The sequence below is a fragment of the Canis lupus genome, chromosome 3 (genome assembly GCF_011100685.1).
Source record: "Canis lupus familiaris isolate Mischka breed German Shepherd chromosome 3, alternate assembly UU_Cfam_GSD_1.0, whole genome shotgun sequence".
Lineage (NCBI taxonomy): Eukaryota > Metazoa > Chordata > Mammalia > Carnivora > Canidae > Canis > Canis lupus.
The window spans coordinates 67020388-67036441 of NC_049224.1; the positions used below are offsets into that span (position 1 = coordinate 67020388).

At 41.0% G+C, this 16054-nt stretch overlaps 1 protein-coding gene across 4 annotated transcripts in view; it reads left to right on the plus strand.

Annotated features, from left to right (window-relative positions):
• Nucleotides 1-16054, plus strand: part of BOD1L1 (biorientation of chromosomes in cell division 1 like 1) — a 55009-nt gene that overhangs the window by 10402 nt on the left and 28553 nt on the right. For all 4 annotated transcript variants that reach the window (XR_005357231.1, XM_038533370.1, XM_038533371.1 and 1 more), the window contains exons 4-10: nucleotides 146-760; nucleotides 1361-1510; nucleotides 4073-4239; nucleotides 5746-5857; nucleotides 6488-6626; nucleotides 7623-7695; nucleotides 9670-15706. Coding sequence is in view for 3 of the 4 variants with exons in the window: in XM_038533370.1 (XP_038389298.1) it covers nucleotides 146-760; nucleotides 1361-1510; nucleotides 4073-4239; nucleotides 5746-5857; nucleotides 6488-6626; nucleotides 7623-7695; nucleotides 9670-15706 (7293 nt within the window). In the remaining variant the exon portion in view is untranslated. The remainder of the gene's footprint in view (nucleotides 1-145; nucleotides 761-1360; nucleotides 1511-4072; nucleotides 4240-5745; nucleotides 5858-6487; nucleotides 6627-7622; nucleotides 7696-9669; nucleotides 15707-16054) is intronic.

Below are 16054 nucleotides of genomic sequence, written 5' to 3' on the forward strand. Positions count from 1 at the left end.
CCACCAAGTATGGAGCCCAATGTGGGGCTCTGTCCCAGGACCCTGAGATCATGACCTGAGCCAGAATCAAGAGTCGGCCATTCAATCAACAGCTATCAAGTTGCCCTTGCATAAATTTTTTCTAATATTTGTCTTTTCCTCAAAGGTATCCCAACTCCTGGACCCAGTGCTAATGTAGCCAATGATGCCATGTCAATCTTGGAAACCATAACTTCTCTTAACCAAGAAGCTAGTGCAGCCAGGGCTTCGACAGAAACATCAAATGCCAAGACCAGCGAGAGAGTATCCAAAAAACTCCCTTCTCAGCCAAGCATGGACACTAGTACTGAAAAAGAGAGAACTTCAGAGGACATGGCCGAAAAAGAAAAATCTGCATCCGACTCTGCAGGGGAAGGACAGGAAACAGCCCCTAAGTCTGAAGAATTTACTGATCTCCCTTGTCCAGTTGAAGAAATTAAAAATCATACAAAAGAGAGCAATAGTTCAATTCAGTTAATTAAGGAGGTTCAACAGGAAAGCAGTGACCAAAAAAACAAATCAACAGACAAAGGTGAAAAGAAGCCAGAGAGCAATGACAAAGGAGAAAGAAAGAAAGAAAAGAAGGAAAAGACTGAAAAGAAATTTGATCACTCAAAAAGGAGTGAGGAATTACAAAAAGTGAAAGAGGAAAAGCAAGTAAAGGAAAAAGAAGTAGAGTGTTCAAAACTCCCTTCAGAAAAGAACAGTAATAAAGCTAAAACCATTGAAGGGACAAAAGAAGGTATATAAAAACTTGCAAAAATCTACAACTGTTTACAGATCAAAAATTATCCGGGTGGGGGTGTCAAATTATCTTTCAAATTTTAATAAATTTATTTGATACTTGTGTTTCAAAAGCCTAAAAACTCATATCCCCTTTGCTAAAGAATAAAAAATAAACATTTGTATATTCTATGTCAGTGTACCAACTCACAAAGTAAATCAATAGAGAAGCTCTAAACCTTATTTAACCTGCAATTTATGCACACATTATTTCAGGCAATTTAACTCATTAGTTGTACATCCTAATCTTTAAAATATTAGTAAATATTTCACTTTCTTAACATTTGCTGTTGTGTATGTCATTTACATCATAAATTAGTTATTTTTATAGAATACTAGTTTGCCTTTTTTTTCCCCCAAAACAGCTCTACCTTGATACTCGTTATAAATGATGAGAGACTTTATTTCTTTCCATTTTTTGAGCAATTTTTATTTTTAAAGTTGAAGGTCTTTGACATGTACTTAATGCAGAAAATTATAAATGTAATTTAGGAATTGGGTGCTGAATATGTTCTTGTAACAACATGATTTATCTTCATGTTTTATTTCCTTCTTGAAGATTGCTCTTTGATAGATTCTGATGTGGATGGACTTACAGACATCACAGTTAGCTCTGTCCATACCAGTGACCTCTCATCTTTTGAAGAAGACACTGAGGAGGAAGTTGTAATGTCTGATAGCATGGAAGAAGGAGAGATTACATCAGATGGTAAAGCATTTTACTTAATAATGCCTCTGTGAAGCTTCCCGTCGAGCATTATTTGTATATTCAGATGGCTATATCGTGAAAGACAGTGTGGTATAGTGGCAAGAGCATGGGACTTTGTAGTTGGAAGATTTGTTTCTGAGTCCCAGCTCCGAGGTTGTCTGTCTGAGCAAGCTTGGTAAGTTACTCAATAAGCCTTGGTTCTCCATCTTTTAACTCCATTCCCCAGGTTTATTAGAAGATGTAGATGAGACAGTGTATATTAAGATGCTGTATGTGTGAGTGTATGTATCTGGGTTCATATGGGTGATGTTGAAGGAGCATAGTCCACAAGATTGTTCTTACTTCTGACACCAGTTACAAATGTGGGGTCTTCAAGCCTACACTTAGGTTTGATAATTTCCTAGAAGGACTCACAGAACTCACTGAAATCGGCTTTAAAATTTGTGATTATGGTTTATTACAGCTGAGGTACACACATTAAAATTAGCCAAGGTAACAGGCACATAGGCTGGAGTCCAGGAAAGTTCTAGACATGGAGCTTCCAGTTGTCCTTTTCCAGTGGAGTCATGGAGAGCATTACTTTTCCTGGCATTGATATCAGACAATATATATGACTAATTGCCAACCAGGGAAGCTCGCATAAGCCCCAGTGTCCAAAGTTTTTGCTGGAGCTCTATCAAGTAGACACGGTGTCTGATCTCAGTCCCCAACGCCTCCAAAGATCAAGCTGACACCCCCTGTCCCAAATCTCCCAACCCAGATCATACTGTTAGATGAGTTAACTTGACTGTAAACCCCCAGGCAAACAGATCCTCCTGTCGACATGACATTCCAGAGACTTCGAAATTGATTCCACCCAAGAAGCTAGAACATAGTTTTGTCTTGTCCCAGGGCAAAACCATACTTCATGGTTTGTTTTTCAGCTAGCCCATATTAAGCGCACTGTGATCCAGGCATTGTATTAAGTTATCACACTGCTCTGTGTACTAGGTTCTGTAATCCTCACAGTAGCCCTGAGAAGTAGGTCCAAGTGAGGAAATAGTCATTAAGAGAAGGGATCCTGTCTAGGGTCACACAGCTTTTGAGCTCCAGTGCCAATTTCAAACCTGAGACTGGGCTTCTAACCAACACTTTGTGCTCCTCTGTATCCCATAATTAAGTTCTGCTTATGACCTTTTTTAAAAATCAAATATTTCAATTACTTATAAATAGCATCTTGTAAATTTGCCATTGGCTTTTGGAGAGAACACCTCGAGAGAAAATCCTAGAGGAGAAAAAGTGGATGCTTTTAATTCCATGGATATATTTTTCAGTCTCTCCTGTTTTACATTCTTAATATCCCCAAAAACAAAATGACCAGCCCAAAAAGCAACATCAGCATTCACTGTTTTTCATATCTCCTTGTGAGGTCAGTTCTGTAGGCCCTATGTAGGATGAATACCATTCATCCTGTGAGCACCCTACTTTCTGAAGCCTGATTAAAATTCTCATTCTAGGTGCTTTTGTGGGGCTTCTCAAATTTTTCCCTGTACAGGACTAGGGTTTTACATGTGTGATATCCAAAAAGTAAGAAGGTGGGGCACTTGGGTGGCTCAGTAGGTTAAGCGTCTGCCTTCGGCTCAGGTCATGATCCAAAGGTCCTGGGATCGAGTCCCACATCAGGCTCCCTGTTCAGTGGGAAGCCTGCTTCTCCCTCTCCCCCTGCCTGCTGCTCCACCTGTTTGTTCTCTCTCTCTCTCTCTCTCTCTCTCTCTCTCTCGTCTCTGTTAAATAAGTAAAATCTTTAAAAAAGTAAGATGATTATTTTAAGAGTACTAAGTGGTAGGAAATAAAAACCTTGCTTACAAATTTTCTACTTGTTATATAATGGGGCAACGTACCTTCCTAAGGTAGAGGAATTTTATTTTTAAGATTTTATTTATTTATTTATTTATTTGAGAATAAGCAGAGGGAGAGGGGCAGAGGGAGAGAGAGAAGTAGGCTTCCTGCTGAGTGTGGAGCCCAACACAGGGCTCAGTCCCAGGACCCTGAAATCAGGACCTGAGCTGAAGTCAGGTACTTAACCGTCTGCCTACCCAGGCACCCCAAAGCAGAAGGGTTTTAGTATATACTTGGTGGAGGGCCAGTTATTAACTCTTGCTTCTTGCATAAATGAGAGACTTTTAGGTGGTCATTAAAATCTTGAATTAAAAAAAATAAAGTGTGGCTTAGAGTAAATCTGTTCAGTCTTATAATGATAGAATATTCATACCAAGTCCACTGGCATACAAATGAGAATTAACTGTTTGCTTAGGAACCATAAATGACAAGAGATACAATTTTTCTTTTTCTTTGCTTTCTTTATGTGTGAGAAGCTAATTGTAAAAAAATAAAGTAAGATATGGATTACAGCCTTCAAAAATGTTTATTTCTGATTTTTTGCATACTGATATTTCCCATTGGACCTACAAATACACTTTAACTACATTGGTATTGTTTTTGCTGCTTGATGTTGATCAAGCATAGTATTGATTTTATTGGCATTTCATAGAAGCACTCCTTTTTCTATTGGCTTTCTTCCAGATGAAGAGAAGAACAAGCAGAACAAAACAAAAACTCAAACCAGTGATCCCAGTGAAGGAAAAGCAAAAAGTGTACGGCATGCTTATGTTCACAAACCATATCTTTACTCAAAGTATTACAGTGATTCTGACGATGAGCTTACTGTAGAACAAAGGCGCCAGTCAATTGTAAGTCAGACTTGATCTCTTGCTATTTTAACCTATTTAATAAGGTTTGAAAACTAGTCTGTGTACAAGGCACTGGGCAGCGCAACGAACCGTGGCACATCAGTTCTGCCTTCAGAACCTGGCGTTTAATGAGGCAGAACAGACATAAACATGGGACATGGGTGTTCGTGTCATTATGATCAATAGTGAAAAACTAGTAATGAATGCTTCACAGGATGGACATGTTTGAATCCAATGTGGATTGAGCCGTACAGAGGATGTGCAGCCATCAACAGATGGGAAGTGCAGTCTACATAATTTCTAGTTACAAGATGTGTCCTTGGATTATTATACCTTCTTTGAGAAAAAAAATTGTTGCTTCATCATATGTGTATATCAGTTTTAAGATGATTCACAGTTTTAGAAACATTAAAATAGGAATTGGACATCTTAGAATGAGAAAATATTAGAAAAATTATTTGAAGGAAGTAGAAATGCTGATAGTGGCTTATCTCTTTTTTTTTTTTAAGACGTATTTATTTATTCATGAGAGACACAGAGAGAGAGAGAGGCAGAGACACAGGCGGAGGGAGAAGCAGGCGCTCCATGCAGGGAGCCCAACATGGGACTCGATCTCAGGTCTCCAGGATCACACCCTGGGCCAAAGGCAGCGCCAAACCGCTGAGCCACCTGGGCTGCCCAGTGGCTTATCTTTTGAGAAACTTACTTCATCAGGAGTTAATGCCTGTACTTAGGGTTTTGGGCACTTTGAGACTTTGAGTTCTGAGCAGAGAAAGGATGGTGGGAGTAACCGAGAATGACTGGATTCTTGGTTTTTTTTTTTTTTTTTTTTTAAATAGGAAAGCAGAAAATCCCATGTTCAAAACCTGGGTCCTGAGAGCATAACTAGCAAGTTGTATTTGTTGTACCTACTAACTAGTCCTTTACCTGGCGCTTTGCTTCAACTTTTCAACTTTCTCCTTGAAGAATAATTTAAAGGTTAACAGAGATTCGCCTATGTATACTTGATGTTCATATATATTTTAACAACTATCTTTTTTTTTAATGCAATAGGATTTTGTTTATTGTGGTTTTTTGTTGTTGTTGTTTTTTTGAGAGTGAGAGCAGTGGGGCAGAGGGCAGAGGGAGGCAGAGAGACAGAATCTTAAGCAGACTCCATGCACAGTGTAGAGCCCCACATGGGACCTAGTCTTACAAACCTGAGATGATGACCTAAGCTGAAATCAAGAGTCAGATGCTTAACTGACTGAGCCACCCAGGTGCACCTCACAGCTCTCCTTCTAATTAAACTAACTGGTTTATTAAACCACCATTTCCCAAAATAATGCCTTTGGCATCATATCTGTCTGTTACTCTTCTGGTAGTTTTCAAATTGTGTAATGAATATGCACCTTTACAAAGCTTATTATTTTGTAAGAACATTTGAAGGGCAAACATTTTTTTTCAGTTGTTTTTGCTTTTTCCTGATGGTTGGTTAGGATAATTGTGAATATTTTGTGGTTTTAGGCTAAAGAAAAAGAAGAAAGGCTTTTAAGAAGGCAAATTAATAGAGAGAAACTTGAAGAAAAACGAAAGCAGAAAGCTGAAAAAACAAAGTCTTCGAAAGCTAAGAGTCAAGGTATAGGACATGTTAACTTTAATATTTTAAAATATCTTATATACTTCATTGTTTTTTATATATTCATATTACTTATGAGATTATAAAATGATCTAAATTCCATCTCAAAAAAGCTGCTGTATGAAGAAATGTGTATTTTCTTTAGGTATGGGAGATTTCCTATTTAATCTGATGTGTTGGATCACTTTTTAAATTCTATTTCTGTGTCTAAACATTCTGTCAGGTACCAGCTTATACAACTTATTTATTTCCCAATGATTGTGGAATTGAATCATCATTGGAAAATGAATTGTTAACCTGTGAGTAATCAAGCCTTGCTGGTGATGTTAGTAGAATTAATCTATGCTTTATGTTAACTAAAGTGACAGACATTTGTCTAGAATTGAACAAAACTGAACTTCCTCTGGGCACTGATCCTCTATAGTATATAAAACCATACACACATACATGTGCATTTGAAATAAAGGTAAGACTCCTCCATCTAAAATTCTATTTTATTCCACCATAACTTCAGAGTACTAAAGCCATAAAGCATTTTTGCAGTGATTAGAAAATCTTAATGAAAACGAAATACTACACTGTTTATAAACTCCGTTCTGAAATTCAGTTTATTGATTCCTTCTTTCCTAGGCAAAAATAGTGTGGACTTAGAAGAATCATCAACAAAGAGTTTGGAGCCTAAAACCCCAAGAATTAAAGAAGTCCTTAAAGAACGGAAAGTTTTAGAGAAAAAGGTAGCCTTAAGCAAAAAAAGAAAGAAAGATTCAAGGTACATATTTTATCTGGCAGCATTCCCATTGTCACATTCCCTGGCATGCTTTCAGAAGAGAGCATTGGCAGTGACAATAAAGAGCCATACTGTGAATGTGTGTATCATTGCATGTTTATGAAAACTGTGGAGTCTCACTTTTCATATCATAATTCATTGTGTTAGTATCTATAGTTCAAAGTAGTGTATCTTACTGTCTTTTTGGGGGGAGATCCCCAGGGCTTTTTCATAATCTGACAGCAGCTTTGGATTCTCCCTGGAAAAACGCACATCCATAGACACAGTTTTTTCTAGAATTTCAGTGAGTTTCTAGACCCTCTAGAACACTCAGGAAATATCCCCACTGTGGACATTCAATAACCTCTTATTTACAATGACTGCTTCCATCTTCCAGGCTTTTGGGCATTCTCTTCAACAGTACCTTATGCTTCCCCCCCATAAACCAGAGGGCTGAACCAAATTCTTACTTATCATTGCATTCTCAGAGTGAATTCCATAAAACTTAGAAAGCTGAAGAGACTGAAAATAGCTCTGACATGCTGGGAGCCATAGGCAATAATCAGGATGCAATTATGTACATTTGTCACAGACTTCAGGGTAGCTGAATCAGTAGTTGACAGAACTCAGAGAAGTCTGCTCTCGGTTTTCTTACTGTAACTTATTCCTGTTGATCTGAATAAATATGACTTTCCTGTTTACTCAAAACATGGTAAGACTTTCAAAATCTATAGCCCATAAAATATTCATCTTTAAGCAACAAATCAGGAATTTTTTTTCAAGTATCCTTTGCTTTAGCACCAAAAGTAAGTTAGTCTGTGTCACTTTGAGAATTGTGTTTGCTTCTGTTGACTAAGATAGGAGTTAAATTGAAATGTAACGAGTCTTCATTTATGGATTAAGTGTTTATAATAAAGGAAAGAAAACTAACTTTTTTTTTAATCTTCCTAAGAAATTCTTATATTTGATTCAAATATATGACTTTTTCCTCCCACTTAGGAATGTTGAAGAGAATTCTAAAAAGAAACTGCAATCTGAAGAAGATTCCAAAGAAACTCTCAAGACAAGTGAGGTGTGTCTTAATAAAACCCATTTTAAATGTTCTTTTGTTAGATACAGGCCACTCAATCCCTTGAAGGAAAACTCAGAGCTAAGTTTGGTCTTTTCCAAGTTAAATTTAAAAATCCCTCACCCTCATCATTCTTGAATCGCCGTCCTGTTATGGCCTGAATTCCTCATTTTGGCCAGTTGATTCCCGTGCTCTTTTATCCAGGTAATACCTACTTTTTTCTACTTTCCTTTCCCTTACCCCCCCCAACCCCCCCCCCCCCGCCCATTTCTTATATTGACAATAACAAAGTTGCTAGTAGTGATAATGGTAAAGAAAGCGGAGGGAGGCTGAAATCCCTATGCCATAGCAGACCATCCATTTCATTCTCTTGCATTTCATTCTCTTCCACAAATGTACATAATTTTTTAGAGTAGATGTAATCTTGCAAAAGGATTTTAACATTCCCTCTTACTCAATGTTACCTTCTAAGCTTCTAATCCTATATTTAACGATTGTATAGTATTCTATTGAATAGACATACCATCATTTAAGCATTTCCTTAGAGTTGACCACTTAGATTACTTCCAAGTTCTGATCAATTTAAATAGTAAAAATATATTCAGTGAGTTAATTTCTTTATCTCATTTGGATTATTTTCTTGGGATAAACTTTTGCTTTCACTGGATTTAAATCTTTATTTACTCTGCCATATTTATAATTCTGAAGCCAAACATTTTTTAAGTAGGCTCCACATCCATCCTGGGGCTTGAACCCATGACCCTGAGAGATCAAGAGTTTCATGTTCTTCCAAATGAGCCAGCCAGGCACCCCCATACCCAAACTATGCTAACATTACCAAGGGAAAACTAATAATTTAGTAATTATTTGTTCATAGCCAATAAATCTTGATTTCTTTATTCAGAAATTAGGGGCATATTTATAAATATGTCCTGATGTTTTTAATGGCATGTTTTAAAATATTTAACTTCATTTTGTAATAAATTTCTTTGAAAAATTATCTCATAAAATTTTATTCACATTAATTGGTTGGAACTCACTATAAAATTAGGTTGATAAAATCCTAATTTTTTTCTTTGATGAGTTTAATTTTAATGTATTTTTTAATATTTTGCTGTGTCCTACTCTGAGTTAGTAGAATTGCGTTAATCTTTGTGTTGCATTGTAAGGAAGGTGCAATGATAAACTGACCCAAAGACACAGATCTTTCTGAGACCTTCAGCACATTATTTGAATAAGCATAATTACAGGATGTAGTCAGTGAGTGTATTTAGTCAGCATTCACTTGTTAATATTAATAATCTCCTCAGTGCCATACTGCGGGGCAGGAAGGAAGGGTCAGATGCACTAGTTCATCAGTGTCTTCCTTTGGATACATAAACATAGCATGCTTTATATGTGATACAGTTACTTACAGTGAGTTATTGTGTTATTGTGTGTATTGAATGTCCTACAAGCAGCCTGGATTCATGAGGTTTCCATAAATAATTCATGCTCCTAAATTAAAATTTAGGAAACCTTTATTTCAGTGAAATTTTTAAATTGTCTTCATCATCAGGTATTATGCTTTAGGTCTAAAAAGAACATCAATTATCATTCATGCAGCTTATATTTATTAGTACTTACTGGGTATTAATGAGCTTTAACAATTTGGAATTAAAGTCCTCCCAGGTGATGGATAAGTCTAAGGAGAAATAACTAGTCTCTGCACAAACATCTATGATGTAGTGGGAAGAGTCTTCAACTGAAAATGAAATCCTGTAAACTTGTCTGGTTATCAGGTTATGGAGTCACGCTGAGCTTCAGTTTCCTGGTGCATAAAATGAGATCACCAGTACCTACCACAGGTTGCTGGCTAAGATTAAGTGACATGTGACACATGGTAGCATTCAGCATATCCACTGTATCTAAATATTAAGTTTGAAAATAAAAATTGACTTTAGTATTGCTCATATTTTAACTTGTGTTTTTTTACAGCATTGTGAAAAGGAAAAGGTATCTTCTTCAAAGGATCTGAAGCATGTTCATGCCAAAAGTGAACCAAGTAAACCTGCCCGGAGACTTTCAGAGTCTTTGCATCCAGCTGATGAAAACAAAAATGAGTCCAAAATAGAAAGAGAACATAAAAGACGCACATCTACCCCTGTTGTGGTGGAAGGGACCCAAGAAGAGCCTGATACAAGAGATGGGAAAAGGCAAGTGGAACGGTCAGAAATTGGCACAGAAGAGCCCCAGAAACAGAAAAGCACACTTAAAAATGAAAAGCATCTAAAAAAAGATGATTCTGAAACCCCACATATGAAGAGCCTACCTAAGAAAGAGGCGAAATCCTCTAAGGAGAAGCCTGAAAAAGAGAAGACTCTGTCAGAAGACAAATTATTTGCAAAACATAAATATAAAGGTGACTGTCTGCACAAAACAAGTGATGAGTCTGAGCTTCACTCTTCCGAGAAAAGTTTAAAAGTGGATGAAAATATTCAAAAGCAAAGTCAACAAACCAAACTTTCTTCAGATGATAAAACTGAACGAAAAAGTAAACATAAGAATGAAAGGAAATTATCCATCTTAGGCAAAGATGGAAAGCCGGTTTCTGAATATATTATAAAAACAGATGAGAATGTTCGTAAAGAAAACAACAAAAAAGAGCGGCACATATCAGCCGAAAAAACTAAGGCAGAGCACAAATCAAGAAGATCAAGTGATTCTAAAATTCAGAAAGATTCTCTGAGTTCAAAGCAACATGGAATCACATTACAGAGAAGAAGTGAAAGTTACTCAGAGGATAAGTGTGATACAGACTCAACTAATTTAGATAGTAATTCAAAACCAGAAGAGGTTGTTCACAAGGAAAAGCGAAAAACAAAGAGCTTACTAGAGGAGAAACTTACGTTAAGGTCTAACCAAAAGCCAAAAAGTCAAGGTAAACAGTTAAAAGTAGTTGAAATGGAATCACAAGAAACTGTCACAAAACAGACAGCCACTCCAAAACCAGATAAAGAGAAGAATACAGAGGAGAATGACCCAGATAAACAGCGAAAGTCTAAAGTTGAAGACAAACCTGAGGAAAGTAGTGTTGAAGCTGTATCGGATAGTGCCTCTACTTCACATGGTGCACAGAAGGATTCTAATCACAGAACCAAGTTAGCATTAGCAAAGGAGAAATATAAGGCTGATAAAGATTCAGGCTCCTCCAGACCCGAGAGGAAGTTATCAGATGGGCACAAAAGCAGAAGCTTCAAGCATGGTAGCAAGGAAGTGAAAAAGAAGGAAGAAAAATCAGATGACAAGGATGGTAAAGAAGTTGACAGTAACCATGAAAAGGGCAGAGGGAATAGTTCACTTATGGAAAGGAAATTAAGTAGAAGGTTATGTGAAAACCGAAGAGGAAGCTTGTCCCAAGAAATGACCAAAGGAGAAGAAAAATCAGCAAACTCTTTGAGTGCTCCCAATATTTCCTCTGTTCAGAAACCCAAAAAGACCAGTGATGTCACATTAATGCCTGAACAAGAGCCAATGGAAATTGATTCTGAGCCAGCTGTTGAAAATGTATTTGAAGTATCTAAAACCCAAGACAGCAATAATAATAATTCGCAGCAAGACCCTGACTCTGAAAATATTATGAAACATAAAACCACTATCATGGTTCTAAATGATGAATTAAGAACTTCCACAGTAGATTCAAAAACAGCAGTTGTAGCCTGTAAATCAGGACGTGGGACAGGAGTTGTTAGTAATTCAGAAAAACACGCTGACCATAAGGGCACCCTGACTAAGAAAGTGCATATCCAAAGTACTGTGTCCAAACTGAATCCTGGGGAGAAAGAACCCATTCAACAGGGAACTTATGAAACAAACACAGACTCTGAAACTAGTCATAGACCATTGTGTCGAGCCCCATCAGAAAATGATAGGACACAAAAGAATCTGAAAAACACAACCGGACCCACTGAAGAACATGTTGCTCAAGGACATGCTGATCATGAACATTCCCCAAATTTAGATCCTTCACCATCCTTAAGTTCAGTAACTGTTATGCCTCAGAAACAATCTCGTGATGCAGATGTAAATCCTTTGATTGAAAAAACGACTGTTTTAGAAGGCAGCACAGCCAGCACCTCACTCATGGAGCACTCTGATATTCCTAACCAAAGTGCGACTGTTAGAGAACCAGAAGTCCCTCGGACACATGACAGCAAGGAAAGTGGGGTAGTTTCCACAGTAGATACGCCAACAAAAGCAAACATGGATAACAGAAGACACATTCCAGAAGGTGACCAGCCCACTGTGCTGCACACTAGACAAGGAAAAGTAAACATTGACAGCAAGCTAACAGATGTGAATATGGATAATGAGAATGCTAACAAGGCAGGCAGCTTGATGGACATGACCAGGAGAGAAAGTGACTTTAACACAGAGCCCAGTTCAAAGCAGACAGTGAGAGCTGTACTAGAAAATGGCAAAAAGCATAGCATCACTATTGACCCTGCAGTAGGCATGAGTACAGAACAAGATGCTGAGACTGTACAGCATAAATGTAGTAGTGGCCCAGGTGATACAGAAGACACATCAGTTGCAGTTGAAAGAAGGACTGAAAACAATGAGGTTGACACCAGTGCTGGAAGTAACGCTGCTTTCTCCGTGTTACAGCAGAGGAATGAAAAGACTGCCAATGGGGCAGCTGGGTCTGGCAGAGCAGAGAAGACTTCTCTTGCCACTAGTACTGCAGGAAAGGATGAAGGTGTTCCCTTACACACAGTAAAGGCAGGGGACGCCACAACCACTTCCTCAGAAACAGGAGAGGGTGAGGTAGCTGTGCCCTGCACCAGCATTGAGGCAGATGAAGGCTTCATAACAGGTGCATGTTCTAGAAACAATCCTCTCCATGCTGGGGCAGAAGCCAGTGAATGCACTGTCTTTGCTGCAGCTGAAGAAGGTGGAGGTATTGTCACAGAAGGATTTGCTGAAAGTGAAACTTTCCTCACAAGCACCAAGGAAGGAGAGAGTGGAGAGTGTGCCATGGTTGAATCTGAAGAAAGGGCAGTGGAGCCTGTGGCTGCTCACACAATTACGGTTGAAGACAATGTCAACAGTGGTGTGACAGAAGAGAAAGATGATGCTGTCACTAGTGCTGGCTCTGAAGAAAAGTGTGATGGTTCTTCACGTAGAGACTCGGAAATGGCTGAAGGAACTGTTGCCTTTATTATTAGTGAAGTTGAAAGTGATGGTGCAGTGACAAGTGCCGGGACAGAAATAAGGGAGGGCTCCTTAAGCAGTGAAGAGGTGGATGGATTCCAGAGAAATCTGACAAGAATGGACCCCAAAAAAGAGACTGAGGGGACTGTGACATGCACCGGAGCAGAAAGGAGAAGTGCTACCTCTGTTATGTGCTCTGTAACAGGCGCCGAGCAACAAGAGGAGCGTGTGGCCCTGGTCAGTAACGACACGCCACCAGGAACCAGTGCCCCCCAGGAAGGAGATGCTTCTGTGAATGATGGGGCAGAAGGCGAAAGTGCCGTCACCAGCACAGGAATAACAGAAGAAGATGGAGAGGGGCCGGCGAGCTGCACAGGTTCAGAAGAGGGCAGTGAGGGCTTTGCTCTAAGTTCTGAATCAGAAGACAGTGGAGAGAGTGCAATGGACAGCACAGTAGCCAAAGAAGCCACTAATGTGCCATCGGTTGCCTCTGGGCCATGTGATGATGAAGGAATCGTAACTAGCACAGGTGCAAAAGAGGAGGATGAGGAAGGCGAAGGGGTGGTGACCAGTACTGGAAGAGGAAATGAAATTGGTCATGCATCCACTTGCACTGGGACAGAGGAGGAAAGCGAAGGTGTATCGATTTGTGGAAGTGCTGAAGAAGGTGACAGTCAGATTGGTACTGCAGCAGGGTGCATGGGAGCTGATGCCGGACCTGCCATCACCAATGCCAATGAGAGCAAGGTTGACAGCATGAGTGGTGCAGAGAAGGGCATGAAACATGTAGAGATCTGCTCCAGTGCAAAAGGGATTGTAGAAAGTAGTGTGACCAGTGCAGCTTCAGGGAAGGGTGAAGTGGCACCGATTCCCGAGGGTTGCGAGGGTCCCATGACTAGTGCTGCTTCAGGTCAGAGTGACAGTCTGCTCAACAGAAAAGAAAAAGTTGAGGATACCACTATTTCAACTGGCTTGGTGGGAGGCAGTTATGAGGTACTTGCATCAGGGGCAGTCCCAGAACGGGAAGCTGGTCACACATCACCCAGTGGAAAAGAAGACGAAGGTATCATCACTTCTGTGGACCATGAAGAATGCGATGGCCTTATGGCCACTACAGCCAGTGATAGTGTTACCAACCAAACTTGTGTAGCTGGGGCCAAAAGTCCAGGCAAAGGCTTGATGATTTCCACCAGCACCACAAATGACTACACCACTCAGTTAAGCACAGTTACAGGCATGGAAGAAGGTCATTCAAGCGCCCTTCGAACTGGAGAAAGTATGGAAGGCACCGGAATAAACATGGAGGAATTTGAGGTCCCCATGCCTAGTGCGGTATCAGGAGATGGAAGCCAACTCCCTGCGATGAGAAATGAAGAGAAAGATGAGTGTGCCATGATTTCCACAAGCATAGGGGAAGAGTTCGAAGTGCCCATTTCCAGCGCCACAACCATCACATGTGTGGACAGTCAGCCGCCAGTGGCTGCTGCCGAAGAAAGCACTCCAGGCCCCAGCCTGGCGAGCACTGATGACTTTGAGGGGCCCATGCCCAGCGCACCCGCAGAAGTTGAAAGCCCTCTTGCCTCAACCAGCAAGGAGGAAAAAGATGAGTGTGCACTCATTTCCACCAGCATAGCAGAGGAGTGCGAGGCCTCTATTTCTGGTGTCCTTGCAGAAAGTGAAAAGGCGCGACCTGCTACCATCCTGGAAGAGAAAGACGGGAGTGCCATCATCTCCACCAGCTCGGGAGAAGACTGTGAGGGCCCTGTGTCCAGCGCTGCCCCTCGGGAGGAAGTCCAGCCCTCGGTCACACGAGTGGAGGAGATCAGTGACACCACCATGATTTCCACGAGCACCTCTGAAGGCCGCGAGGCAGTCATGATGGGCGCTGCCCCGCAGGATGATGAGCCACCCACCGCAGCAAGGATGGAGGACTTGAGTGATGCTGCCATCATCTCCACCAGCACAGCCGAGTGCATGCTGGCGCCCGCTGGCCTCGACAGGCATGAGGAGGGCCCGCAGACCGCAAGCAACCTGGTTGGGAAAGAGGACACGTCAGCCACCAGGATGAACAAGAGCGAAGCCCCAAGTCCCAGCCTGATGGCTGAGAACAGCCATCTGCCCCCTGGGCCGCTGGCAGGGAACAGAGCCATGGGTCCTGAGGAGGGGCACCACAGGCTGGCTGTCAACGTGCAGTCTGCTGTGGGTGGCCAACCAGGTGCTACGGGAGCACTGGGAGAGGGGTGCAGCAAGGATGGGCCCCATGAGGTGCCGCTGGCAGGGAAGGGACAGAGTCAGAACAGTTCGTGCCTCGGAAATGCTGCAGACAGGAGTGTGTGGCTGAGCTCTGTTCAGGGAGAGCAGGGCAGCCAGGAAGCAACTCCTGCAGGGCATAGCACCTGTTGGGCAGGGAGGGGCTTGAAGAGGGGAGCAGACTCACCTGAGGATCCAATGGGACCAGAGCAAATGGCGGGGCCGAGAGCTGAGGACCCTTCCCTTAGGACCTCCTGTTTGCCAGCAGTAAGTCTCGGTGCTAAGAAAGCCGATGATGTGCCACCTGCCAGAGACTCCGCAGGGGAGCTGCCCTCCCCTGAGCAGTCCTGGCCCTCAGCCCCCGTGAAGACCACCACTGAATGTATTAATGGCCGAGAATCAGAAATTGGCCCTTCCCAGGTGCCAGTCCTTCCAGCTGCCTATGATGGCAAACGGCTGGTTCAAGGGTCCAGTGAGAAAGCAGGAGATGGTAATGGCATGAGGAAATCATCCCAGCAGGAAGGAGACCTCAAGGTCATTGTTCCACCTGAAGAAAATTTTCATGACCTAGGTGAGAATCTTTTAATAGTACATTTTAGCATTTTACAAAGATAATTGCATGTAGAGTACATTTAAGACAGTCTTCCGAAAGATGGTTTTGCTTCCAGAATGTCACAAAATAACTTCTAATGGAAAGGTTGAGCTTAGAAATTTGGATTTAAAAGCTGAAAACCTTAGACCCATTTCCCGTGTGCCGGGAGAGCAGAGGCAGGAAGCTAGAGGACAGGAAGTCAGCCAGCCATGTGCCATCTGCATGACTACTGCAAGTTACTAAACCTCTGACCCTCAGGCTTCTTGTCAAAATAAATACTAGCTTACTGCAGCCCTGTGAAATGAGTATTTTTATCATCCTCATTTT